Source organism: Artibeus jamaicensis, unplaced genomic scaffold (genome assembly GCF_021234435.1).
Source record: "Artibeus jamaicensis isolate MK-2021 breed Jamaican fruit bat unplaced genomic scaffold, CSHL_Jam_final contig_2170, whole genome shotgun sequence".
Classification (NCBI taxonomy): Eukaryota; Metazoa; Chordata; class Mammalia; order Chiroptera; family Phyllostomidae; genus Artibeus; species Artibeus jamaicensis.
In genome coordinates, this window is record NW_026521445.1 from 2,268,606 (window position 1) to 2,296,379 (window position 27,774).

The following is a 27,774-nucleotide window of genomic DNA, read 5'->3' on the forward strand; positions in this document are numbered from 1 at the left end:
GTAATGGCTTTGGAAGTTGAGTTTCATGTGGTGTGAAGAGTGTTTCTGCATTCATAGACATCACACAAAACTGTTTTCTTTTTAGGAGTTGTTTCATAGGCCTTTTTTTTAGAGGATTTATACAGACTTAAATTGGAAATTACTGAACAACTCTACAGAGAGTGTGACGGATTAACCATTTAAAAAAAAGTTACAGTTACTTGAGCTTTGACAGGCTTTCAGAGTTCTTTTGAGGAGGGAGGTAAACGTTATTAAATTTAAACTTTATATTTATCTTTGATTAGGTTAAAGATGAACATAGGCAAAAATTTAAAAGTACACAAGATTATGCAGTAAAAAGTCTTCATTCTACCCTTGTTCCCTAGTCTCGGGTCCCCTCTTAGAGGTCACTTGTTAGTGTTCTGTGTAGTTTTCCAGAGCTATTTCCTATGCTTACAAACATCTGTCTATACCTACCCCCCTCCCCACCCAGCTGGTCCATACACCACTGTTCTATATCAGTGTTGTAAATTATGTAATAAAATGTGATCGTGTTTAGAAAAGAATTCCATACTTTCACCTTTATAATGTATTTTGCTCTGGCACTTTTATAATTTTGTTTTCTTAGATTTAGACTGAGTTTGATTGATTGAATGATTGAATTCTCTTCCTTTTCTCCCGTAGCTTAATCATGAAAATTGGTATATTTTCCTATAATATTTTTATGATTTGCCAAAAGAGTGCCATATAATAATAGATCAGATTAAAGCTGAATAATGGAAGTTTACGTTGCTACAGATGAATATTTCTCGAGGATTTTCAAATCATTCTTCCACTCTCGCCTAGCATGCCTTTCAAACCAAGGTCCCTGGGCAAGTTCCCACGGCTCCCAGGACTTGGCCTTGGGTGTGTCCTAGGGGACGTACGACTCAGCTCTGCTTTTATCGTAATGTTTCATTTGAAAATAAAGGTGTTTCTGTAAAAAAAAACAAACAAACCAGAAAACCAACGATTTGCCAATATCTTTGAAGTTGGGGGCCCAGGGCAGGCTTCCCTGAGGGGTCTAGTGCCCCGGGGTTGGCGAGCGTGGGTGGGTCAATGTGCACGGGAGCCAGAGCCCCCAGTGGGGCTGCCGAGGTGGGGCAGGGCTCAGCCTGTCTCTCCAGCTCTATCCTGTTAACAGTTATCAAGTGTGTTCTGTAGTCTGACCTTCTGCTCTAGAACACATCGCACGCTATTATTCCACATTTCCTCTTGGAGACCTTTCTTGTCTGTATGCTGTGCAGAAGCAGTACATACTTCAGAGCATAAATATTTTTGTTGAAACTGAAGTTCAGGTCTAAATCTGTGAGCACAAAAGTGAAGTGGAAAATTACTGAGTACGTGATAAGCTCAGACCCAAGAATGCCAGGAGGGTTTTATTTTTATGTTTAGAAAAGAAACATGAAGTGTTGTTTATCTGTGGGTGTGAAAAATATGTTAAAATAGCTCAGCATAACGATTTCAAACAGCCATGCCCATCTTCATTTGATAACTTTAGTCTTGTCCAAATACGTTTTTCTCCTGGAGTGGATGAATGCCATATTATTTCTTATTGGGACTCCTCTGAGTTACTGTAGACTTTTTTGGCCGTTTAATTCTCATTCCGCACCCTAATCTAACAGTTGACCTTGAACAATGTGGTGGTTAGGGGTCCCAGCCCCCACCCCAGTCAAAAATTCGCATTTAACTTTTGACTCTCCCAAAACTTAACTGCTAATAGTTGACTAGAAACCTTAAATATAGTCAATTAATGCGTATTTGTATGTAATCTATACGTAGACTGTATTCTTACGATGAAGTAAGGTAGAGAAAAGACAATGTTATCAGAAAATCATAAGGGAAAGAAAATACTACAGTACTATACGAATTCATTGAAATAAAATCTGTGTGTAGGTTGACCCACGCAGTCCCAACTTGTGCGTTTCAAGCGTCAACCATATATAATTCTTTTTTGGAAGGTATCGAATCCATTTCAGTTCTTAGTATCGTCCTTCTAGGGGCTGAGGTTGAAAAGAGAGTGCAGCTGACCACAGGTGCTAGTCCCAGTTTTCAGGCGGTTGATGCTGGATCCCTAGTGAGTCGTGAAGTGATCTCCGAGAGCTGTTTAGCTTCATGAGTCGGACGAGAGGAATTCCGGTCGCCCCGGCATCTCTCTCCCCTTCAGTTCACTTGTGGGGAAGATGACACATGGTCAGTGCTGCTAATTATACTCCAAGGAGCAGAACCTCCCTCCCTCATTCTCTCGCTTCGGTCCAGGGCTGTCGTAGTGACTGTTGGCCTTAGAGATGCCGTGCGGCCACACGTCCTTGAGACACCCAAGTGTTTTGTTGGCTTTGGCTCTCTCTGCCTGGTTTGTGTAAGACCTTCCTCTGTATAACTAGCTGCTAAGATCTTCTCTTCCCCCTCTTTTAGAAGAAAATGAGCAGCTCCAGCTTCTTAAAGTTGGCCCGTGGAACACGGTGGTTTCAGTTGGTGATGTTGGCAGGTGAAGACAAGTGTCACCATAAAACATGCGTTTGTGCAGGGACAGGAGCCTCCTGCCTCTCTGACCTTGAGGGAGGCTGGCCCAGGCAGTGGGGTGGACGAGACCACGGGTGTAGCATGGAAGGTAAGAAAGGGAGAAGGGCAGAAAGAGAGGAAGAGGAGGACACTGGTGATGGGGCGGAGACCCAGCCGTCTATTTGGTTGAATTCATGGAAGCCAAGTGCCACCACTTTAGAAGTCCTCCACTCCTCTCTCACACTTGCCTGCCAGAACACGCTGTGTGCAGGGTCTTTCTAGGAGTCATTCTTCCCATGCAGGTGGCCTTGTGGGCGAAGGTCTAGTACATGAAGCAGGTGTGACGTGGGCCAGCACATCAGCTTCTCTCAGAGCCTCACCGATCCCACAGTGCCTCTGAGTAGAAACGTTGTGTGTAAAAGCCAGTTTCTTGCTTACTACTCTGGGTTTTTAGAATGAGACCTAGTATAATAAATAAATAAACTGGGTTTTTTTTTTTTTTTACAAGAGGATGGATATAAAAGAAAAAATGACGCTTGGAAGGAAAAGGTGGGCGTTTTCTGGAGCAGGCTGCGTTTTCTGGGGGAAACCCTTGTGTCCCCCACCTACCCTAGAGTCTCTTCCCAAAACCAGTTCTCTGGGTTTTGAAGTTTTCATTGGCAGCCTGGGGGGCATGTGGGTGCCCTCTTTCAAGACAAGGGGATAAACGTTGGGAGCCTCAGCAGCCCTGGCAGTCTGCAGCCCGCGCGGAGCTCCTAGCCAGGAACCGTACGCACTGCGGCATCCTGGGGACACGTGAAGTGAGGCTGCCGTTTAGAATCCTTCCAGGACTTTCCTAGCCCTGATTGATCATTGCAATGAAACCCATAGAGGCTTTAAACCTATTTTTTTAAATATAATTTTAAAAACACATTGTTTACTGAATATGGAGTCAGTGCCATCATAAGCAAATGATATAAATTCTGACATCTTTCATGTTATTTTTATTTATATACAAGTAGCTAAAATGGGAAACGCTTTGGTCATCTAATTTCTAGCCAAGGACATTTGGACACGTGTATCACATATGGACTGTGATGTTTAACGTGCTCTAGTGGTCAACACAATACCGTTACCAACAGGGTTCTGTCAAAGGTAATAGCTGCAGTAGCAACTGTTTTATTCTGGGCTAGAGCATTATTTCTCAGGGAAATGCTTGTCTTGGCAAAAAAGGTTAAACTCAAGTTTATGTGTGAAACATGTTTTCTCCTCAAAGCTTCATAGAAATACGGAAATGATCTCTAAGTGTTTAGCCCTGGAAGGGCGTGGATTGGTTGTGGAAGGGTCCCTCCCGCCCTCCCGCCTTCCAGCCACATTATAGGTGTGACTTTGTGTTTGCTTGGAACCTTGACATTGGAGGTGAGAGAGATGCTGGGTATACCTATTATTAGAGGGGTTTTTTTTTTTGACCTGTACTTCACTATGACAGCTAACAGTTATTGAGCACATACCGTGTGCCACTTACTGAGCTACACTGCCAAGTCTAAATCCTCAGAACAGCCTTGAGCTCTACGCCACTGCTAGCGTTCATTTTATAGAGCAGGCACTTTGTTCACAGGAAGGATGAGTTAAACTGATCAAGGTGGTAAGAAATGGACTTAGGGCTGGACCGGTATCTCTGGCTCTGGGGGCCTCCCTGGGATGAGCCTGTAGCTCCAATTCTCTTTCCTTGTTCATTTGTTCAACCCACCAGCACAGCTGGTTTTATGCCTGCTGTGCACAAGTACTCTGTTCAGCTCTGAAGCTCTGCAGCTGATTGCAAAATGGCTGTGACCTTGAACAGCTAGCTCGTGACTTGATGGCACATTGGGATAAGGGCTGTGAAAGAGAAGGTCCGTGCCCAGGACTAAGCAAATCCAGAGAAGGGACGGCAAACCCTGGAGAGGAGCAGTCTAGAAAAGTTTGCTGGATGGGTGATACCAGATGGGTTCTGACAAACAAGATCAGAAAGCAAAGCAGGGCCTCTCAGGACAGTAGTACCCACAGGCTTGGAGAGCAGAAACGACATGGTGGTTTCCTGCCCATGGCAGGTGATTGGTGCATGTGGGGAAAAGGCAGGTGAGGGAGGGCACAGGGCACTGGGTGAGCATTTGGGCTTGGCTTTGGCACTTCCTAGCAAAGTCTCGACCTCTTCAATCCTGTTTCCTCATCTGTAAAATGGGGATACACAACATGCCCATCTCAGAAGCATTAAATGACAGAATGAACTGGGACTGCCTAGGACAATGCTTGACATGCATTAAATACTCAGCACATTGAAGCTGCAGTTATTAGTCGCCATCATTGTTACCACCATCCTCTTCCACCTCATCATCAGGCAAGGACCAGATCTTCGTGGGCCTTCCTCATCCCTTATTTAATCTTTTGGAGCTGCCTCAGCCATCCCCATGGACTGGGGGAAATTCTAATGTCTCTGAATGTCAGGGTGGGAGTGTGTGTGAAGTCAATTTGGTAGTTAAGTGGGAGCAAGCTCGTTCTGATGAAGTGCATCCCAGTGTGGTAGAGGTTGGGAGCCTGTTCTGATGTCTTCGTTCTGGGGAATTTGTAAGGAGGAAGAAGCCATGATAGTACATGATGTCACTTTTGCATAAATCTCCTTAAACACAGATGTCAAACCTGTCTCCTGGGAAGGCCATTTGCCCTCCTGGATCCTTAAGAATTCACTCTCCCTAGAGGCTGAGCTTCCTGAAGACCAGAACCGTTCTGTTCACACCTTTGTATCTGCAGTGCCTGGTGCTTGGAGGCGGCTCTGTGGCAATGAGTTGATGAGTGGATGCTAATGGTATTTCTTAATGTTCTGGTATTTGATATTTTTAAAGAAGGCCAGATATCATTCAGAAAAAAGATAAGATTTATGCCAGTGGGTTGATTGGTAATTTTTATGGGCTTAGCTACAATATTTCCCTGCTCAGAGGCTATAGTGGTTTCTTTTAAAAAATATTTATTTATTTTAGAAAGGGGAGGGGGAGGAGAAAGAGAGGGAGAGAAACATCAGTGTGCGGTTGCCTCTCGCTCGCCCCCTACCGGGGGCCTGGCCCAAAACCCAGGCATGTGCCCTGACTGGGAATCAAACCAGCGATCCTCTTCTACCTAGTCTGGCGCTCAAACCACTGAGCCACATCAGCCAGGGCGTGATTTCTGTTCTCTTGCACAGCGGTACAGACAGATATTTCAGGGACAGTTAAGGAAGGTGTTTAGGGTAGGCGCCCTTCAGTAGTTTCATCCTTGCTGTCTAGCATAGTGCCCAGCCTCTCCTACGGCCTTGCTAATTATTTCTGGCAACGACTTCCTTTTAAAAATGTCTGTTAGGCTATTTTCCTGAAATAGAATTTTAAATTAACAGGGACAACAAATGTGACTCTTGTTTTCTCTTTTAAAACTTTTCTTTATTTTTTTTAGAGAGAGGGAAAGGGAAGGAGAAAAAGAGGGAGAGAAACATCAGTGTGAGAGAGAACATCTATCCATTGCCTCTTGTATGCACCCCAACTGAGGACCAAACCTGCAACCCAGGCATGTGCCCTGACCAGAAATTAACCTGGTGACCCTTAACTTTACCGGACGATGCCCAGTCAACTGAGCCACATTACTCAGGGCTCGTGTTCTTTTCTTGGCTCATGAGTAGGAGGAGAATTGTCTGTGGTCAGTACAAAGTTCAAGTTTGAGTGGAGATGCTCTTCTGTTAAAAAGGTCGGCTGACATTCAGTATGGTGTGACAGAGAGAGAACCTTTGCTTTCTCCCCTGGTGCCATTCATCAGTGTCCCATCACAAGGCCAAGGTCTTTGGGTGGCATTGGGCACAGTGTCTGAGGCCATGGACTTCAGGCCCCAGCCCGGCCCCACATCGACTCTCATGTCTGTGCTGGGTCATCGGAGGTATGTTTTGGCTGACCTGGAGAGCCATCTGAATTGCCTTCCCCTCGTCCTCTCTTGGGTCCGATCTTTTATGCGATCACACTGATAAAGTACATACTTGTTTTTCCCCAGGCACACTGGAGACAGCCCCTTCCACCCAGTGCGCCACTCCTTCATCTCGAGACAAAATACTTTCTCAAAGTATAGATGGTTGGAGCGCCGGGCTCCTCCCACCGCTGCCCTTTGTATTGAGTTTAACAGTCTTTGATTTATCTTCCGCAATTCTAGTCTGGCTGGTTTTTGAGACATTAGGAAGTTTTTCCTGTCTCATCCTTCCTTTACATTCCTTTTCTTTCTGTATTTCTGTTTTCTTTTCTCTAGTCATGTGGGAACTGCCATGAATCAACGACTTTGGGGTGAGTATGCCTTGGAATATAGGCATAACTGACTTGTACTCATTTTAATACTGGAACTGGCTCAGGAGGGGAGGGTGCAGAGGAATCTGTGTTCCCTGTCACACTTACCCATGGAAATATAAAAGCATATAGTTTTTTTCTGGGATTTATTAAGTCTTTAAGAAATTCTTTTAAATTTTAGCTTTATTGAGGTTTAACTGACATATATCATTGTAAGATGTTTAAAGTGCCCATCATGTTGACTTGAGATACACACACACACACACACACACACACACACACACACACACATATAGTTGGCCAAAAGTTTAATTTTTTCTGTGCTTTGGTTCTAGTAATGCTTAGTTGTCTTTAACTTCATGCAAAACAATTTTGTTAGATTGCATTGTGACAGCTGTCATATCAGTGTGCATTAAAAAAACCTATCGAAATTGGTGAATTTTTGTGTAGCCATTTTAATATTGAAGATGGAAGAAGATATGCAACATTTTCAGCGTATTATGCTTTATTATTTCAAGGTAAAAACACAACTGAAACACAAAGAAAGATTTGTGCATTGTATGGAGAATGTTCTGTGACTGATCAAACATGTCAAAAGTGGTTTTCGTAGTTTCTTTGTGCTATTGACTTTTGGCCAAAAATTTCGTTGCTGTGGGGCTGTCTTATGCATTGGAAGATGTTTAGCAGCACCTCTGGCCTCTACCCACTAGAAGCCAATAGCAGGAGATAGCCAACATACTCAAAACATCCAAATCAATAAAGTTATTGGTGAAATGGAAAAATGTGTCTTTTATTTTACGGAAAGAAAACTAAACAGATTTTTTTGCCGACCCAGTATGTTGTGAAATGATTCCCCCCTCTCGGAAATGATCACATCCCCATTCATCACCTCACCTGTTAATCTGGTATTTCTTACTCTGTTGGCTTCATGGTGCCCTCTGTGTTGTGGCCTCCTCCTGACTCCTGGGAGGGATATAAGGCCCACTTATAAGTGCACAGAATAAAAATTATAAAACACGGTAAGTGCTCAGGAGTGTTGGCTAGGATGGTGTCTGTGGTGGGAGATAAGGACTTCAGCTCATTTATACTGTCTTCCTGAGCCCCATCCTTCCAGTGTAATTAGCTGTATTAATGCCCTGCTTAGTGTTCACCTTTTCAATGGCTTGGTTTTCTTTAAACATCTGACTCATTCTTCCCACACACCTCCTGTATAACTTTCCACATGACCCAGTCTTGTCAGATAATTTCCCCCCCTTCCCTTTCTTCCCCTGCAGCCCTCGGACTTCCTGTTCCCCAAGGACTGGGAGGGGTAACACTTCTGAAAGACTTTGAAACGATCCCCCTACTTTTGGGTCCTTCCCTACTCACAGCCTCCACACTTGGCAAAACAAAGGCACCTCCCTACCTCCCAAAACAGAACAGGTGACCTGGCACCTTGTGCCTCTCCAGTTGAATGTCCAGAGGTTCACCTCTGAATTGGCTTGTGCTCCCAGGCTTTTCCTACTGTGTTTATATTTTTTGATGCGTGGTTCCTGAAATTCTCTTGTTTCATCAGGCCGGGACCTTTTAGTTTTTTTGTGTCTTGCTCACCTCCTCAATTTGAAGTGATTTCTCAATTGGGAAAAGGGCGAAAACCTCTTTATTTTGTGACAAAGTAAAGCAATCTCCCAGCCTCTAACTCCAAATTTCTAATTATTGACTGGATTAAAGTCCCCAGACAGAGCAAGGAATGAAACCTAGATATTCCAGACCCATTTTTATTTTTCCTTTGTCCTGGTCTTTCTTTACTATCTGATATACATGAGAGTGGGCTTCAGTTTTTCTTTTGACATCTTCCTCTAGTGAGAGTTTTCCCTTCAAGTGAAGAGTTGATGGGAAAGTCCAGCCCATGTACTCTGTGTTTTCTGTTGAATAATAAGCCCATCTTAATGAGTTAGGTTGTAAAGACAACTTGTCTCATTTTTGTTTTGCAACTAAAAAAACACAAAGAGATTAGAGTTCATTGGGAACCACAGAGGAAATTAAAGGGCCATGAACACATACCTAAAAAGAGAAGGTAAGACAGGTAGAAATATTTCTGTTGGAGAATCTGAGGCGGTGTCCTAATAAGAGTGTTAAAAATGCGAAGGGGTAATTTAGAGAGGTTGGGACCCACTTGTCCTTTTCAAGGTGAAAGACTTTAAGGAGAAATAGGAACAATTAGCAGGAGAGATTTAAGCATATTTTACAAGAAGACATTTCAACACAGTGAAAACTGTTACTGAAATGAGCCACCAAGGTATGGTCACCTTGAGTCATTTTTGTCTTTGATGTGATTAACCACCATCTAAAAATTCTCAACTTTGTAGAGACGTGACTAAGTGCCATTACATTTTTTTTTCCAAATTAGTGCACTCTTTTGAGAGCGTTCGGGTGCAGGTTAGTAGGATGAAATCCTCGTTTTTTTTAATCAGTTGCCTATTTAGTTTGCTGTATTAGAATCCTCATTGACCGATCGGACTTCCTGTAGTGATCAGTATGCTTAACGACTGATGAATAGGGCCCCAGGATTGGCTCAAATGGAACATTAAAAAAAATGTGACCATAAGATGCTAGAACATTTTAACTTTTATTCTTGACTCATGCCATATTTGTTTGGAGCTCCCATTGCTTCTGTTTCAAATATTCCATTTATGGAAAATAAAATGAGCTTGGACATAATGTTCAGTCCCAACCTCTCCCCACTGGAGGCTCTTTGTTTCTTCTCGAGCCACGTACCTTTGCCATCTTCCTTATTTTTTCTAGAATGTTCTAGACCCTGGAACAGTCTCTAGATGCTTGGTGTGCACCTTCGTCTGCTCCTGCTTTCTCGCCTTTGCCTCTGTCTGGGTTGACCTTTTCCCAGCGGCCCAGCATAGCTGCGGCTCTTTGTTCATGACTTACCTCGCATTTCCCAGGACTTGGTGCACAGAGAGGCGTTTTTGCTTGTTATCAGGGATTTCCCACAATCAGTAGTCTGTGCTGGTGAATAATAGTTTCTGAGGAAACGATACGTAAATATAAGGAAGTATAGTCATTTGATGTTGGGGCCAAGTCATTCCCATAGTTACCTCTTGATGGAAGGCAACATGTTCTGTTCCTCCAGGGTTCTTTCTCCTTATAGCTGCTGCTTCTGAGGCCGTGGCAGGGGGACATCGCAGTTGAGAGAAAGGGTGCTGTTTCCTGCACACTGCACACTGGGCGAAGGACTGGGCTTTGGAGCCAGCCTCTACCACCGGCTCGCTTTGGGACTTTGGCCGGATTATACAGCCTCAATTTGCTGTAAATTGGGATTGCAAGGATTATGTGAGATAATGCATGTAAATCACTCGGATGGTATTATAGCTGAAATGATAAATGACAACTGATATAATAATACTACTCCTCAGGGAAGACTTATTCCAAACTTTCTTATACAGAGGATTAAGGAGAGGCAGAGAGATAAGTGGTTTAAAATACTTTTTTTTTTTTTGGTCTGATGCCGCATTAGTGCTCCAGAGGTTGCACAGGGCAGGGTGGAGGTTTCTGCCCCCCCCCGCTCCCTCTGAGGACAGACGTGTTCCGTTCCTTTCTCCACGCCGGTGGAAGCACCAACACAGACGCGGTGACTGGTTTGACTTCTGTTTGCCCTACATGTTACTCTGTAGCTTTTCCCTCTTACCAGGGCACCATGGGCACCGCTCTGAGTCAGTAGATCCAGACTGAACTGATGCTTAATAGTGACATAACACCCTGAATAATACCCCATGCCAAGATTTCTTTGGCCATTCCTCCACTATGGAAGCTCAGGGTGTTTGTTGATCTTTATGCACAGCCCTTAAGGTTTGCTGCTTTTGTTTGCAGTGAGTTTCCCCAGAGTGGTGTTGCCGAGTCAAGGCATGTGTCAATGACAGTGTGGAGGGACTGCGGGTTACAAAAGCTGTATAAGACTTTGTTGGTTCCTGCCTCTTACAATCCAGGGGGGCGGGGTGCAGATGTGCGTTCTTTTCCCAGGGATTTTTTTTTCCTTATGCACAAAGATTTCAGTATGTGGTGATTCCCACCCCCCCCACCCAGGGAAGTTTGAAATCCTTGACATCCTGAAACTTGGGTCCAAATCAAGAGAGCAGAGGGAGACTCTTAGCATTAGGTTCACTCTGTGTGATACTTGCTATATTTATTCGAGATGAATTTGTCAGACGTTGTTCATGTTTAAGCTTTTCAGCTTGTAGGAGCCAAGAGTCCAGTTTGAGGACTGACACGCTGGACACTTGCCCTCCTGTTCCTGCTGTGCTCACACCCTGCAGGGCTGCAGGCATCCCCCGCCCCCGGGGACCCATCCCCAAACACACAGTGTCTTGTGTCCAGAGGCCGGGGCTTGCTCTGCCTCAGGCAGGCAGCTGGGCAGGTTTTCAACCGGAGGTCACCCAGGGTGACGGAACGGTCCTACCCTAACAGCTTTTACAGCAGTAAGTTACTGCACTAGAGGTGGACAGGTAAAGTCATTTCTTCGTAACGTCAGAGAGCTACTTAGCACAACGCGAGTTTTCCTACAGACCCCCTTAGGTGCCGTGCATGTGTCTCCTAGGCAAGGGGCGGAGGGAAGAAAGAACATTCATGATGGCTTTGCTGTTCATGTGCACACGTATGTTTGCAGTCTGTTTGCATGGAGGTATCCACATGTGATACCTCATGACCGCCTCTGTTTAGAGGCTTTGTTTTCTCCCTTTAGTAATTATCATTCGGTCCCATCAGGTGGGATTGTGCAACTCCCTGACAGCTGACACTAGTTCCTACCTGTGTTCATGCTTTCTCCGCTCTGAGTCACCGTCTGGGCTCCGGAGAAGCAACTGCCTCTACCGCTTCAGGGCCCTGTTGGTTGCCCACGGGCTCCCTGGAGTGGGGGCCTATCTGAAACCCACGGGGCAACCGGTCACTGTTGCCAGTCAGTGGGACTCGCGCTGGCATTCACGTGTTGCCTCCTCCTGAGGACCGGCCTCAGCTTTGACCATTCTGCCCGCCCTTGGCCTGTTGGAAAGCCGTTTTTGTTTTTACTCTCATAGTACTCCTCAGGCACTTGCTCTCTTTCCTTGGACTTCCTGCAGTGTTGGGTGAAATAACACCGATAACAAAGGCAGTGAGAACAAAAACACGAACGGTGCTTGCGTGCACCAGCACTGTGCCAGCCGTGGCTATTCCCAACTGCTGGAACCCTCCCAGCAGCTCCAGTGGGGGGTACTGTTAACGCCCCATGCTCTACATGCAGAAAGGGAGGTGGCCCCCGAGCCCTGGTCATACAGCGTGTAAGTGGCTTCTGCCTGGAAACGACTCCCCATCTGAGTGAGGCTGGCTGGTGGGGCTCAAGAGGCCAGGGGAGAGGGCGCTGGACACGCAGACCCAGTTGCAGGGACTTGGCAGAGATGCTTGGCTGTTGCTTGTGTTTGGCTAGGAAGTGACACAGATGAGTCCTCTCCTCTGAAAGCCCTGGGCCTGGAAGGGAAGTTGAGGGACGTTGGGCCCAGGCAGGAAGGAAACAGGGGAAAGGGAGGTGTGGGAAACTGGGCTCCAGGGAGGTGTGGAAAACGCTTGCAAGGGGCTCTCGTGCAGAGCCCCTCAGGGTGCACATCGCAGGGGAGGGCGAAGCAAGTTCAAGGTGTGTTTACCCTCCGAGAGTTGCTTCTGTTTTGATGAGTGAGTCATATGACCAGGCTGGAAAACCTCTTTGGCTGCTCTTGGGATTGCGTTTCTGAAATTGGTTTTGGAGGAGCTTGTATGTGACGGGCTGGGGTTGTCTCACAGCGAAGCACAGTCTGGTGCTCTGGAAGGAAGTGTCCAGGTAAGGATGTGGGTGCGGGATGGTGAGGGGAGCAGGGGGCACTGTGTGTGGCCGGGTCAGGACTCTGCTTCTGGGCCAGGACCTCTGCATAGAGTAGCCTGGGGCCGAAACTGGTCACCAGCCCCAGGTCGATTTCTGCCATATCTGAATGAAGGCCCCTGTGGGTGAGCAAAGGTAGACCACTCCTCCCCCATCCCCGTCATGGTATTTCACAGTCTTCCTTATAGAACTTGCTTGCTTGCTCTGGTCATGGTTATTTTTATGGCACCAGGTTGTACTCTCAGCCCCTATCTGGATTCGGTTATCATAGTTCCCTGAGTAGGATTATGGGGTCAGATAATGTCCTTAGTGTCTGCATGATCTGGGGCACGTTCTTAACCTCTGCAGCCTCAACTGTAAAGTGGGGGCATTAGGAACAACCTCAAGGCAACAGGGCTGTTGGAGAAAACGCTCTGCAGGGTAAATCCAGGCGCTCATCATTGCCTTTTTAGTGTCTGACAGTTGCAGGAATCTTCCATTCTGGTTCCCGGCTGTGTTTAGCCCTGATGTTCCCGGGCCCAGTCACCGTGGAATCGGAGAGTTGCAGATTCTGCGATCTCAAAGAAGGGTGGAGTTTTAGGACACAGCATTCCTGGCGTGAATAGACAGAGAAGGCTCAGTTGAGAAGCAAGACGGAGTTGGGTCTTCTGACTCGGGGGAAGATGCCGGTGGGACAGGAAAGACTCCGTTATCTTACGCCCGATTGATTGGCCTTTGCACTGTATCCAAATCGTCCCTTTACCTACAGAGAGACGTTTTCCTGCCACTTTTTAAAAATGAAATGAGCTCTGACTGTCAGTTTGATCTAGTGAAATGTAAGTTTTGTTTTGGAAGGGCAGGAGGGGGGGTTCAGTCGGAGGCAGAATTCTGACCCCCTTTTTCTGTAACATACAATGTGGGCACTATTATGTCTTTTATGAGGTTACTTAACAAATTGCCACTGAAGAAATACTTTATTAAAAGACCCAGCTTTTTAACATGGAAAATATCAAGCATGTACAAAACTGTAGAGAATGGCATGACCCCTAAACACACCTGTCTCCCACCGGCAACGGATGTCAGTATGGCCAGTATTCCTTCATCTGTACCTCCTCCCATCCCCCACCCCGATATTGTTTTAAAAAATCCCGGACAACATATTATTTTATCCATACACATTCAAGATGGATTTTGAATGCCTTAGAAGTTTCAGTAAAGTCAAAAATGAAACTTGCATGTTTTAAGATTCTTCTTGTGGGAAGATATTCTATCTTTAGAGAAGGCAGTTATCCTCGAAGCTGGGGATGGGGAGATGTTTTTTTTAAACAATTACCTGGTGGGGGGTCGGGCTGGGAGGCATGTTAAACTCCTTGTCCTCCCAGAGTCTGCTTCTGCAGCCCCTCACCCCCGCCCTCGGTTGAAAACTGCAGCGTCTGATACTCCATGCAGCTGGCTTGTTTCTCAGCGTTAGAGCAGGAAGCAAAGTTAGGGGACCGCTGCTTGGGGGTAAAAGTGATTGCAGGTAATGGGAGCTTCTCCTCTCAAGGAGCATTTTCTTTTGTTATTGTTTTTAACAGCCATGGATGGGGCTGTTGAAAAGTAGACTTTTCTGCCTTTTCAACCAGAGTATGCTGGATGTTACTTAATTGTTCCTATTTACTACAGGGCGGTTTTTGACATGGTCTTCCGTGCTGCGGACTGCTTGTTTTTAGAGCCTACGTGTCTCCTCACTCCTGGCCGCTTTCCTCCCCATCATCGTGCCTTTCCGCGGGCTGCTGAGGGCCCAGAACTGAGTGTAAACTGGGAGGTCACCACCCGGGAGGGTGGTGTTGCCTCCTGAGCAAAGTGGTGGTGTTGGAATTGAGAGCCTGGCGCTCTTTGACTGCTCTGGGATGTTTTGGCTCCGCTTCCTGGTTTCCCGTGATCTTTCGCCGAGTCGAAGTGGTTGTGTGGCCACGACTCCTGCAGGTGAACTTGCACCTGGATGGGAACGGCTTATCGGGAATCTTTCCTCTAACTTCAGATGTAGCCTAAGGGAGCCTCGAAAGGTCTTGTAGATGGCTAGCACCCAGGAAAGTCGGACAATTGCTTTTGGACAAATTTCTCTCCATCTCACCACTGAATGTTTGAGGGTGAGTTAGGAGGCGAGAAATGAAGGAATTAAGAAATGTGACCGTTCTGCTTTTGTTGTGGCAGTTGCTTAGCAGCTGAAAGTTGGGGACTTGCGTTTTAAACCTTCCATGGTGATTTTACTTGGCTAAAAATAATTTGACGTATGGATATCATTGGGGCATTCTACTGCAGTAAAATTTATGGAGGAAATGAATAGTCTAATTCTCACCAAACCAAACTACCTTCTTTTCTGTCCTTCTCTGATGGGAAAGTCAGAGAAGCCATTTTCTCAACCCCCTTCTTCCATCCTGTTCCTTTTTAAAGTTCTCCTTCCAAAAGCGACACAGTATTTTTCAAACCCGAGCTGCACCGCACACGCGTCTGTCTGCACACAGGAAGGACTCGTTGCATAGGTTTTTCCTCTCTCACACCCAGACGAGGGTTACATAGTTCTGTGAGGTGTGCGTGGGAGCTGTAAAAATATGGAATACTGGAAAAATTCCAGAGTCTGTTGGTCAATGTCCAATGCAACTGAACAGCAGTTAGCTTCTATTAGTGATCTGAGAACTTTGGGGAGGAAAAAGCAAGTGTCCATAACATAGCTTGGGAAATAAAAAGAATGGGTGATGGCCATGTTTAAGATTTGGATTTTAATTTCTCTTTCGAGTCCCCAAAGACTCCACAAGTCATTCAGTCAAGAGGATGAGACTGTATTTGGTTGATACTGTGAAAGATCCCTCCACGTGTCATCCTTCGAATTCAAAGATTTATTACATCGGCCAAGTGACTTTTTCTCCGTCTTGAGAAAACCATCTTTGCTTTGTGTTTGCAGCTTAGCAGATTTTTCATGGAGAATGTTAGGGAAAGAAATGAGAGTAAAAGACGCTGAGAGGTAATCCACAGCTGAGAGTTTCAGATGTGACTTCCACTTTAGACTTCCGGGGAGCTGACTGGCTAGTTAGCAGTGGGGTTTAGAAGTGACTCGGCTTTTCTCTATGTCTTTGTCACTGTACTGTACAGGATAAAAGGCAACTATGGTGCTTACAGAGCAAATATCCCGACAAATAGTTTTTGGCAGTCGCGGGCGCACAAGAATCCTGTTTCTTACCTCAGTTCCATTGTAGTTTTTGCAAAGAACTTCCTTGGGGTGTCTCCTTTCTTAGGCCTCTGAGACCACCCCCAGTGTCAGGCACCTGAAAGTCTAGAAAAGGGACACTTGGATGGTGGGAATATTCTTTTAGAAATCTTCAGCTCAGTTTTTAGTCCCCTTACAGAGCACTGGGAGCTGAATAACCTCTCATTCCAGTTCTGTACGGTTTAAGCCTCTCTTAAGCCCCCCCAAGTCAGACCTATCTAAGGCTCCAAATTCCTCAAGTGTCACCGAGGTCACCAGGAGGCCCTGCCCTAGCTGGGCAGCAAAAACTCCACTCTTTCAGGATTCATTCTTTCATTGCAATGACAAATATTTATTTAGCTTCCTGCCATGTGTAAAGCTCCACATTCGGTTTATAGGAGACCACACGCTGAATCGGACACCTCTCTCCCTCCGGAGTTCCCAGTGGGGAGCTAAGACACAGGTGGGAGTTCCTCCTGGGCGAGGGAGACAGGTGTTCCATCAGCTGTAGGGACACAGCCACAGGGAGTAAGACCAAAGGCCATTTGGAACCAATTTCCCCCCGATGCAAAAAGAACCGTTGTGAACACCAGGCACTATACACATGTTACTGACTGAGATAGGAAGGAGGCTAGTCTTGCCCACGCTGGGTGGGCTCCGTAGGACTGTTCCTCGAGTGATCGGCTCCTTCTGCCCTGGGTGGCAGTGCTGGCAGATGACAGGTTCATTTCTACCCTTGGTCACTTTTTCCAGGGAAGTGTCAGAGCCTCTCGGAGCTTCGTGCTAAGCTCTGTAGTCTTTGCTTTGCCCTTTTCTTTGCTTTTTAAAGGACTCTTGCCACAGTGGTTGGGCAGGTACTCCATGGCTTCTTTTCACACCTGCCTAGCTGTCCTTTGAGCTACTGGCTTGAAGCGAAGGAAAAGAGGAAGGGACTGTGCCCACACCTCCTGAGTGTCCCCAAAACGTTTTCTCGTTTCCTGCTCACTAACAGCTGGGCAGGTGCTGTCTTTACAGATGAGTAAACTGAGGCTGAGAGAGGCTCGATGACTGAGCGTTCCGCCCGGGCCTCTCCGGTTAATGCCAGTGCTTTGCCTCCTGGTTTGCCCCCGTTCTTTTCCTTACGAGTAAACTGGTTCTTAGAGGTACTCAGCTCAGCCTCCTTCTGTGAAGAGTCTGTCTTCAGCCTGGTCTTTAGCGCTGCTTCCCTTTGCTTCCGGAGAGAAAGAGCTTGGAGCCAGAGAGCGCTCAGTGTTTATGGCGTTTTCATGGGATTTTTTTGCTTCTGCTTCTTATTCCCAATTACTTGCCTCTCGAAAGGGCTAGCATCTGACTCCCCGATCTGATGCTGCTTTTCTGAGATGCACCTCAGAAAAAGAGGATTGGTAGATTATATTTTGAAATTAGAATAAATTACTGCCTGAAAAAAATCATGAGTCAGTACTTTTAGTTTTACAATCCGTAGTAACAAAAAAAAAGCCTTATTTTAACTTCCTGAATGGGTATCAGCAACAATTGCAGCTCATATTCTTCACTAGATATATTCTTGAAAAGGAGATAAATAAAATCCTGCCTTTGGAGTTGCCTTTTTATTCTTAAAGGAGCTTTCCATTTAAACAAAACAAACACAGACACCTCGTAGTGAACAGAATGATGACTATCTCAGTTGATCTCTTTTGAAAAGCCAGTTTCATCAGGAAAATCAGAAGTACCATCAACACGGGCCCTTTCTAGAAGAGCGTGGCATGTAGTTCCATGTTTTATAATGTTCACGTGGTAAACATGACGAAGCCTGAGCAAACCACATGCGCCAGGCTTTTCACTGAGAACTTGCTGGCAGACGCCACATCGATTCTGTCGGGTGGTGGGATGTTGTGATCCTGGCTCTCTCTGCCTTTCAACAACACAGCAGAAGATCAGGCTTAAAGTACAGCGGGGAGCTGGGTTATGCTTCAGGCAGAACTGTGACCCTCTCTGGATAGTTAAAAGGTGGGTGAGTGATGCATGTTATGGATTCTTCAGGGGCTTAAACATGGCAGGTAATGCCCAGATTCTTCAAGTGTTAAGATCATCTTCTCTAACCCTCTTGTTATAGGTTAGTGTCAAACAGATCGTTTGCCTGAGATAATTCAGGGGTATCCCTTCCTGGAGGCAAGGAATGTCTTAAATGAGTGCCTGGGAGTTCTTTCCAGAAGCGCAGCTCTGTGGCCACACAAGTTCTGGGTGTAGATGCCGTGAGCTTTCCATTTAGGTAAATGATGTGTGTGTGTGTGTGTCAAAGATGGAGGAAATGTGCTTCTTGCTCTGGAGGAGTTTGGGGTCCACCTGTGGACCCCCAAACTGCTGATTGACTCAGCAGTTTGATTCATCACCATAACCGCTGCTTCTATGGTGAATCGATTTGGTACCCTGGAATACTTGGTCTCTGATGGGCAGGGCCAGGGAAGTCCATTAAAAGAGGCAGTACCACCCAAACGGAGCTGTAGGGAGTAGCTGTGGTTGTGCCTGTTCAGTACCTGCATGGAGGATTGCCTGTGTTTTTTTAAACCTTTTGATGGTGAAGGTTTTTAGGTGTACAGAAAAGCTGAAAAAATAGTGCCACAGATAACTGGACACCCGCTGCCAAGATTTGTCAGTGGTTAACACTTTTTCATACTTGTTTCGCCTCTGAGTTTGTGTGTGGACTTGTGTGTGTGTGTGTGTGTGTGTGTGTGTGTGTGTGTTGTTTTCTAGCCATGTGTTAGTAAGTTACAGGCATCGTGACATCTTGACCCCTAAATGTATCCCTTGGCATCTCCTAAAGCCACTCTCTTACATCACCCTAATTCTGCCACCAAAAACGGAAGAAAATGAACCATAATACAGTCATCTCTAGTTCCTAACCTCTATTTCAAATTTCCCTAATTGCCCGTGTCTTTTACAGCTATTTTTTCCAACCTAGATTTGATCAAGGGTCACACATTGCATTTTGTTTTCCTAACACTTAAATCTCTTTTACTCTAGAACAGCTGCCTTCTAATCCTACCTTTTCAAATTTTTGGTGTATAATAAGTATAATAAATGCATATTTATTGTATTTGTTTTTACATTTACTTTATTGTTGTTCAGTTACAATTGTCTGCATTTGCCCCCCACTCCAGCCAAATCCACCCCCCGTGCTTCTACCCTCGCTTTTGGTTTTGTCCATGTGTCCATCATAAAAGTTCCTGATACCTTTTCAATTTTTGATTCATCACCGTAACCTTTAGAAGGACCAGACCAGTTTTCATATGACTTTTCTGTTGCTGCCTTACCAAGGAAGTTTCTAGCAAATTGAAGATTTGAGACATTTTTCAGATCTAGAGAGTGAGGCATTTTGTAGGCGCTGTCTTACCAAGTCGTCAGATGTTGTTCCTGATACACCATTTTCAGTAGCTACAGCGCTTTACTCTGTATTTGCAAAAATAATAAAAGCCAGTTGTAAAGTGTTAGAACCATTTAAAAGCCTGTAAAATACAAAGCGAGAGTTCTGGTTAATATCACCACTGCGTAGCCTTGAGATAACAGTTCATCATTTTGGTGAACTTTACGTTCTTTCTCATTTGTGCGTGTTTTTTGTCTGTCTAGTATAAAAAACTGGGATCACCTGTACACATTGTTCTGCAGCTTAGTTTTGATTTTTCACGAACTAACTGGGCATCATGGATGGAGTCCGACAGAACAGGCAGGCAGGGTTGTTTTTCATAGTGGCTGGGATGAATGTGCACCGAGCCAGACGTATTCTTTCATCGGCGTTTAAGATGAGACACACCCAACTATAAAAGTGGCCCAGGATTAGCTATGTGGCTTGTGCCCACAGAGCAAATATTTTCCTCTGATTGAGGCTCCCTAGCTGATAGAGGAATTGAATCTTGGGATTTCGTGCTCTGTGTTTCAACAAGTTGTGCAAATGTGTGAGTAGTAGACTCCATATTCCGATCCGTAGCTATCACGAGATCATCAGGTTGGCTTACCTTGGAGGTAAACACAATACTCTGCCAACATAAAGCGATTTGGAAATGTTAATATATTTTACCAAGCCAAAGTCTCTACCGGCATGTGTATTTTAAGCCATCATAAAACATATACCTGTCACGCTAAGGAATGTGCTGAGGGCAGGCATCAAAGAGCGGCGAGGGAGTGTGGGGAGTGTGTTTTGCTGTGTTGCAGGGCTGTGCCCTGACGACTTGCATGAGGCCCAGGGTACTGACATGGAGTGGTTGCTAAATACTGAAGCCACTTCATTTATTCATTCAAGAATTTCTGCAAGTTGTCACCCATATTTGTCCACTCACGTGTGGGGGGGCTCAGAGGTACCTCCGTGGATGAAGGGTTTGAAGAGCAGCCGAACCTGCCCAACTTAGGGAGTCCGGTTCACGGAGCAATCGCATCAGTGGGAGATGGTCCTCCGAGCTTGATGGACAGCAGAAAGGCGAGGGGTCTAGAGACTGCCTGGCATTTCTTTGGAAGACAGGAGCCTCCCAGTAAGAGCATTGCAGACTCTGGGTGGAATGGTCGATCCCCTTTGTTGTCAGTTATGGTTGTGTTCTCCATGGCAACACTGCCTTCACTGGCATTTGGTGGGGCACCGGGAAGTCAGGAAGTCTCGTTATTAGTAAGTTAAATCATCTGTGATTTGGCGACAAGGCTTTTGCTTCAAGCATTTCGTAACAGAACAAAATATGGTAGGGTGGTTCCCCACATCTAGCCAGCTGTCTATTTGGTAGAAAAAGGACAAGGAATTATCATTTTAAGCGCATTAAATAATTTATATATTTAAAAGTGTTTTTAAAAGATTGCCCTGGCCAGGTGCTCTGTGGGAGTGTGGACCCGCACACTGAAAGGTTGCGGGTTCCGTGCCTGGTCAGGACACACACTGAAGTTGCGGGGTGATCAGGGCGTGTACAAGAGGCAACCAATCAGTGTTTCTCTCTCACATGGATGTTTTGCTCTCAAATCCATAAAAAGCATTTCCTCGGGTGAGAAGTAAGGAAAAAAAAGTAGGAAGTTGCTGCCTGTATTAAATGTGTGTTTCCTCCATAGTCTGTTATTTATTCTACGTAAATGAAGTAAACAAGAAAGTAAGTACTAAAATATTAAAGTCAAAACAAAGGCAGACCGTGCTAGTGAAAGGGAAGAAGCAGGGTTACAGAGTCAGGAGGGGCAAGATAAGGTTTTGATCGCTGGATCATTTACATCAACGAACCTCACGTTTTTCCACTCGAAAAGAGGGATCACGAAAGCTACTGTGTAGGGTTATTCACGAGGTTGAAATGAGATAATACGTGTTTGAAAGTCTAAAAAAACTGGTCAGATTCCACTCTTATTGCTCCCTTGAGCAGACAGGATTGCGGAGTGGAGGGAGCATGCAAGTTGAGGTTGCGTAGACGGGTTTGGGTTCTTTGCTGTGTAGCCTGCATTGTTGGACGAGTTCTTTTACTCTCTGAATCTCTGTTTCTTCAGCTATAAAGTGGATTTCATCTTATCACCCTTGCCCACTGAGGCAGGGCGAGTGGGCCCTCCCCAGAGCCTTGCGGGTTCTGGAATCCAGACGTTCATCTTGGTGGGGAAGCAGGGGTGCCGTAGGTCCTGGAGCTTCTCTTCGGTGAATGACCTTGCTGTTTTTCTGTCTGCAGTGACCCTGCACAGTGCCACCCCGGGCATGGACACCCTCTCCCGGGTCGGAGGGAGCACAGCTGGTAGTGCCATCGCCTGGTCCTGAAGTTGCTAAGGCCACCTCAGGGGCGTGGACGCCAAGATAGGAGGGCGGCGTCCGAGGGCCACTGAGCCATGCCTTTCGGCCTGAAGCTCCGCCGGACACGGCGCTACAACGTCCTGAGCAAGAACTGCTTCGTCACCCGGATCCGCCTGTTGGACAGCAACGTCATCGAGTGCACGCTGTCAGTGGAGAGCACAGGGCAGGAGTGCCTAGAGGCCGTGGCCCAGCGGCTGGAGCTGCGGGAGGTGAGTGTGTGTGTGTGTGTGATGGAGAACTCACCCAGGGGACCAGCCACCTGTCTTGTGGCACTTACCCTGCTCTTGAGCCTCCGCCTTGTGTTTAGAAGAGTCCTGTTATACTCTAGCACAGGCCTGGTGCTCCAGCCTTTAGGGGAGATGAGCAGGACACCCCCAAGAGCTTTCACAGGGTGGTGGCCTCCCTCTGTTTCCATGGCTGAGGAGGTGTTGGGGGAACTGAAAACAAGAAACTCTCCTCGCCAAAGTCATTTTCTGTCTTTAAGAGTCGAGTGGAGAGCTGGCACGGTGCCATTCCTGCTGCACATGAGGGACAGAACCCGCATCTGGGGGGTGGGTGCAGCTGCTGTCATTTCTGCCTATTTGTTTCTATAGTTTCCTCTTCTAAGGGAAGAAGAAGAGAATGAGCACTTAGTGTGAGTGTGAGCAGTGAGGCTTTTTGTGGGGACTTGGCAAATGGGGGTTGTGTTCCTTTTAAGATTCCCCCTGGCCCTTGGTTTCTTTGCACTGTCTGTGAGTCCGCTTCGGGCTTCATGACCAGAAAGACAGATGTGCCATCACTGTTTAGAGGAGACTCTTACTTAGGGCAGTGTGTCCTTGCCCCGTTTTTTTCAGTCTTACAGCCATTTCAGAGAAGAGTCATGGTGAGTAATCCATACAAGCATTGGTATCTTGAGAGCCATGTGTCATACCGGCCGGTGGGTACGGTGGCATGGTCGAATGGTTGGGGCCATGTGTCATACCGGCCGGTGGGTACGGTGGCATGGTCGAATGGTTGGGGCCATGTGTCATACCGGCCGGTGGGTAAGGTGGCATGGTCGAATGGTTGGAGCCATGTGTCACACCAGCCAGGGGGTAAGGTATCGTGGTTGAATGGTTGCCAGTGCGGAAATGAGTAGTCTCCTGAGGTTCAAGCCTTATTGAGGACAGATGAAGCCTTGTCATTGTCCTAGGCCCTGTGACATCATTGCCTAAGACCTCAGGGTGATGGAGAAGAGGCGGGTGGTGCCTGTTGGAAGTGATGATTGGGCTGTTTGATGTTCTCATGCTCCACCTGCGTCCATGTGCCCATAGGAATTGGGGAAAGGTCTTCCTTCCTTCTTGGTGTCTTCTGCTGACCGACTTTTATCCTCTGCGGGACTGCTCCACTCCAGCGCTTCTGTCTCCTGCTGGTTGCCATGTTTGTACTCCGGTTCCGGAGCTCAGGTCTTCCTCTGAGGCTGGTTTTCCTGTGTGGGGGACTGTCCTGCCCAGCAGCTCTGCGTAGCTGCGTTAGGGTTCCCACGTGCTGTCCTCACTGGTTGGTGGCCGGCTCTTTTTTGATTATTAGTAACTCACTTGGGTATGCATATTGACACATAGGTATGTGCACAGGTATAAAGGGAGAACCTTAATACCATAGATCGGTCAAGTAGGAGATTGGTCAAAATTCTTACAAAAATTTTAGTTATAGATCCTTTAAAAATATATACAGTGGTTTTACTGTTGAGTATTCCCTCTAACTCACAATAGAGTAACAGTATTCTTCACATGCTTAGGAAAGCAAGTAACACATGGTTAAGTAGGTACAAGGGCAGGCTTCCGAGTCTTGGATTGGAGTTCCAGTTATAGTCCTGTCGCTTTTTAGTTAGGTGACCTTACCTATAAGGTAAGCAAGGTTCACTTACCTTATAGGGCTGCTGCAAGTATTAACGAGATACAGTATGGAAAACGCATCGTGCTGTCTCTGATAACATGTACTTGTTCCAATTTGAGTCTTTTTCATTGAAGAAAATCTTGAGCGACTGCAGTGCGTCAGGCACTGTTTTAGGGCTTGATGGAATGAAGCTGAAAAAGGCACAGTTTTATCATTGGGACATGCGCAGACAAGTACGGGAGCCCAGCCTTTAAACCGACAGTTAAGATTGAATGGGGGCCACATGGAGGTGCAGGGCAGGGGCAGCCGTGCTGTCCTTAGACAGTTGTGCAGCCCAGACCGGGGACAGGAGGTCTCGGTGACAGATGGACAGAGCCTCCGCTCTTTGAACGGGGACTGGGCATGAGGAACTGGATTCTTGCAGATCCACGCGTGTGAAAAAGCAGGCCCGTTCTGGGGACTGAAGGGCTACCTCTGCAGATCAGCAGGCAGAGCTGCAGTGTAAGGTGCCAGGGGAGGCGGGTCTGGAGATGTGCACGGTAATAACTGCTCTTGCAGACCATTGTTCCAGCAGCCAGAGGGCAAAGGTCAACCCCGGATTACCCCGCCACTGTGTCGTCACAGAGGATAAAGCGGCGAGGTCCACATTCTGCTGCTAAGCGTGTGTGGCAGTGTGACTGATCTTCTAATGCCAGGGCATGGTTCGCATTTACTGCTGGCTTTATTTTGACGGGCCCCCAGCGGGTGCATCCACCTGAGAGCAAATCGCTTTCTTTCCTAATTGTGTGCTTTTGTTCTGTGACAGGTGACAGCGAAGGTGTGGGCTTTTGTGAGACAGTCCCATGGCTACTTCTGAGCTGCAGGGTGAGGTGGAGCCGTGTAATGCTTCGCTCTGATTATCTGCACCCACACCTGGGGGAGGAATGTGTCCTCCACCCAGAAGCCGAGGTAGCAGGGGCGAACACCAGGTCTGCTCCCTGCCCCGCGCTGGGTGCTGAGGGCGGTTTCTGAGTAGGGCTGCTGGCGCTTTAGAGGAGAAAGTGGAGATCCGTCCAAACTATAACACAATGTTTAGTTATAAAGAAGGCTCGGAAACCAGGTTATGGTGGACTTTCGGCTTGGCTCTCGGAAGTGTCCTGTGGTTTAGGTGCATTCTAAACTTTATGATAGTTTTATGTGACAAAAGGAAAATTAATTTTGATTTCATTTTTGATCTACAGTCATTACAATTGGTGCTTTACCACTTAATTTCATCAGGTAATTTTTTAAAGCAGTTTTCGGTTCACAACAAATTGAGTGGAGAGCAGAGTTCCGTGTACGCCCTGCCTCCATCCACCCCTGTCCACTTCTCTGCTATCAACATTCCAGACGACGGGAGAACATTTGTTACCGTTGATGAACCCACATCAGTACAGCATCATCCCCCAAAGTCCACAGTTTCCATCAGGGTTCATTCTTGGTGTTGTATATCCCGTGCGTTTTGACGAAGTATAATGACATGTGTATCTATATGGTAAGCTTTTGGGGGGTCAACTCTGGTTTTGAATGCACTGATGTTGCCGTTTCAAATGGCATCCACCAGGCCTGGTTCCTAGGGCCAGCAATACCTTTAAGCCCAGGGAAGCCGAATCTAATAGGGTCCCTGCCCTAGGGTTTAGAAAGCAGGACAAACAGGCGAGAGAGGGAACAGCCCATGCCGAGGTACAGGAACAGGGACGCTTGTGGGACTTTCAGGGAGGGGCCGAGTTCAGTTTGCACTGATGTGTTTGTGTGTGTGTGGGGGGGGAGGCAGTCCTGGTGGGGAGGGTAGGAGTGCGGAAGGGCTGGTGGGCGTCTGCCTTGGAAGATTTTAATGTGTCTGGATAGGGAATTTTAGCTAGATCCTGAGGGTATTGTTTCCAGAATGTGTCCCCCAAATAATTAAAGTAATTGCCACCTTTCAGTGTATTTCCTATTGTGCTGAGTACTTTCCGCATATCCACTCGCTTGACTCTCGTAACCAGTCTGTTGGGTGGCTTCTCTTGCTACCCCAATTAGGGATGTGGGACCCCAAGACAGCGCGACCTGCTTGCCTTCTCTGGACTGGTTCAAATGCAGGCAGGCAGACCCCACTGTTCTAACTCCCAGGGATGTGTAGCAGTGGAAAAGGAGCCATGGTAAATGCTTTGGGAAACACTTTTGGAAGTCCCATAGATTTTAAAAAAGTATGTTGACTCAGTGGTTCTCAGTTCTTTTAGTGTTTTATTAAATACTCTTCGAATTGTTTGGGGGCACGAAACACTACCATGAGATGGGAAGCCTTCAAAGGATTTTAAGGTGGAGCCTGGCGTGATCGCCTTGCGGTTCAGGAAAAGAACCGAATAACAGAAAAGGAACAAGGATCAGGGGGCAGGAGGAACAGAAAGGCCAGTCAGGTAGACATAACAATAATCTTGGCAAGAGGCAAGAGAACGAACTCCTTAGGGAAACAGTTCTTTTTAATTGTTTTACGTTTGGAAGTAAAAATAGGTATGGATTTCTGACCAGGAACTTTATTAAAGGAAGAGATTTAAGAAACAGAGGCTCAGAAAATTAGAATTCTGATAATATAGTTACAACATATTTGGATCAATGGACCTCACCCCTTTCTTTTCCCGAAATGAGATCTTCGATGGAACATTAATGTAGAAAATGCTTGCAGAGGGGATGACTCCTGAAGTCCCGTTCCCTTGGGCCCCCACATCCGGTTTGAAAAATCACGGACTGATGTTAAGAGAGAAATAGTTAAAACTCGGTGGTCTCATGACTGATTCTCCTATTTTAAAAATAAATATACGGAGAAGCAGCAGAGTTTGGCAGCTCAGAATGTGAGCTGGGGTCAAACTCTCAGAGTTTGAATTCTGGCCCTACTTCCTCTTAGCTGCGGGATCTTGGATGGTTACTACCTGGTGCTTCCGTTTTCTTACCTGTAAATGGAGATGGTAACAGTAGCAACCTGTGGAGTTGCTGGGCGATTAGATGAGGTAGTGTTCACACACAGTAATTGTCCTTGTGTCAGTGACCTCCCCTGCAGGACACCACACCTTCTATCTGGTCCCCCGCCTCCGCAGTGGGCTCTCCTTTCCTCAAAGTCTGCATGCTCCATTTTTATTGGCTCTCATTGTTACACACTGTGATGGCACATGGAGCAAATCTTTCAGTTACTTGAATGCTTATGACTCATTTAAGACTGTGTCATCCGATGTGATAACCCCTGGCCACCTGTGGCTGTTGAGCACCTGAAATGTGATCGCTTTGAACCGGGATGAGCAGTAAGAGTGAAATACAGAGCAGACTTTGAAGACCTGGTGTAGAAAAAGAGCTTAAACATTTCACTAATCATTTTTATGCTAGTTACATTTTGAAAGCATTGTATTTCAAATATACCATTTTAAGTAACATTTGTCAACATTAACTTCTTAAATATGTGGCTTTCATTTTATTTCTACTCAACATCGCTCTTCTTAGGCAGGGGAGCCATGCTCGTAGTAATAAATTATATTAAAGGATCTTAATAAAATGTAAAAATATGCTAGAATTACTTCCTTTAAGGATGATCTTGGCTCTCCTTTTAATTAAAAAATTATAAATGGGGAAGGGATAAATAATGTAACAAAGGTCCCTGTGATACTCTTCACAGCTGAAGTGTATGCAGGATAGAGAACTCTTCTGTTTGAAAGTCCAGCATTCTTGGCAATGTGATTTCAGTAACTCCTGGGTCTCTCTGAGGCTAGACTAAGACCGCTGGTTTTTAAAAGAACCTAAAGAAAAGAAATCCATAATCATTTCATAGGGCGGGTGATTACCCTCCAACTTATGCACCTTTTTCTTTTGCAGATTTATATTTTTGCCTTTCCTAAAAGTTGATTCATCCAGAGCTGCTGGCCATGGCAGAGATGCCCTGTATTTTGCTGTTTTCACAATGGCTGGAGTTTTAAAGATATGGAATCTTAACACGCATTTCCTATCATCGAGGAACAGCAAACTTAGGTCAAGGGTATTTCTGTGGTTTGCTTTCATTTTGGGAGTTGGTAGCTGAAGCGTGATGATGGGGATATTTGATTAGACAGAACACTGAATTTCCTGACGCTGGCAGACAGTGGTGGGGTTGGCTGTACTTACAGTCTGCTTAACCACATCTGTGTGTGTCTGAACGTGCAGGGGGGCTAACGTGGTCAACCCTGATTAAGAATCGATTGAAAAGCAGTCTGCTCGGGAGACTCGTGAA

General features: G+C 46.2%; 1 protein-coding gene across 4 annotated transcripts in view; it reads left to right on the plus strand.

Annotated features, from left to right (window-relative positions):
• Nucleotides 1–27,774, plus strand: part of PTPN14 (protein tyrosine phosphatase non-receptor type 14) — a 157,088-nt gene that overhangs the window by 39,811 nt on the left and 89,503 nt on the right. For 3 of the 4 annotated variants that reach the window (XM_053658343.1, XM_053658332.1, XM_053658342.1), the window contains exon 2: nucleotides 21,556–21,883. In XM_053658343.1, the coding sequence (XP_053514318.1) occupies nucleotides 21,710–21,883 (174 nt within the window). In that variant the 5' untranslated portion in view covers nucleotides 21,556–21,709. Of the gene's footprint in view, nucleotides 1–12,458; nucleotides 12,661–21,555; nucleotides 21,884–27,774 lie in introns of those variants that run through there. The other variant, XM_053658336.1, reaches the window with a different exon arrangement.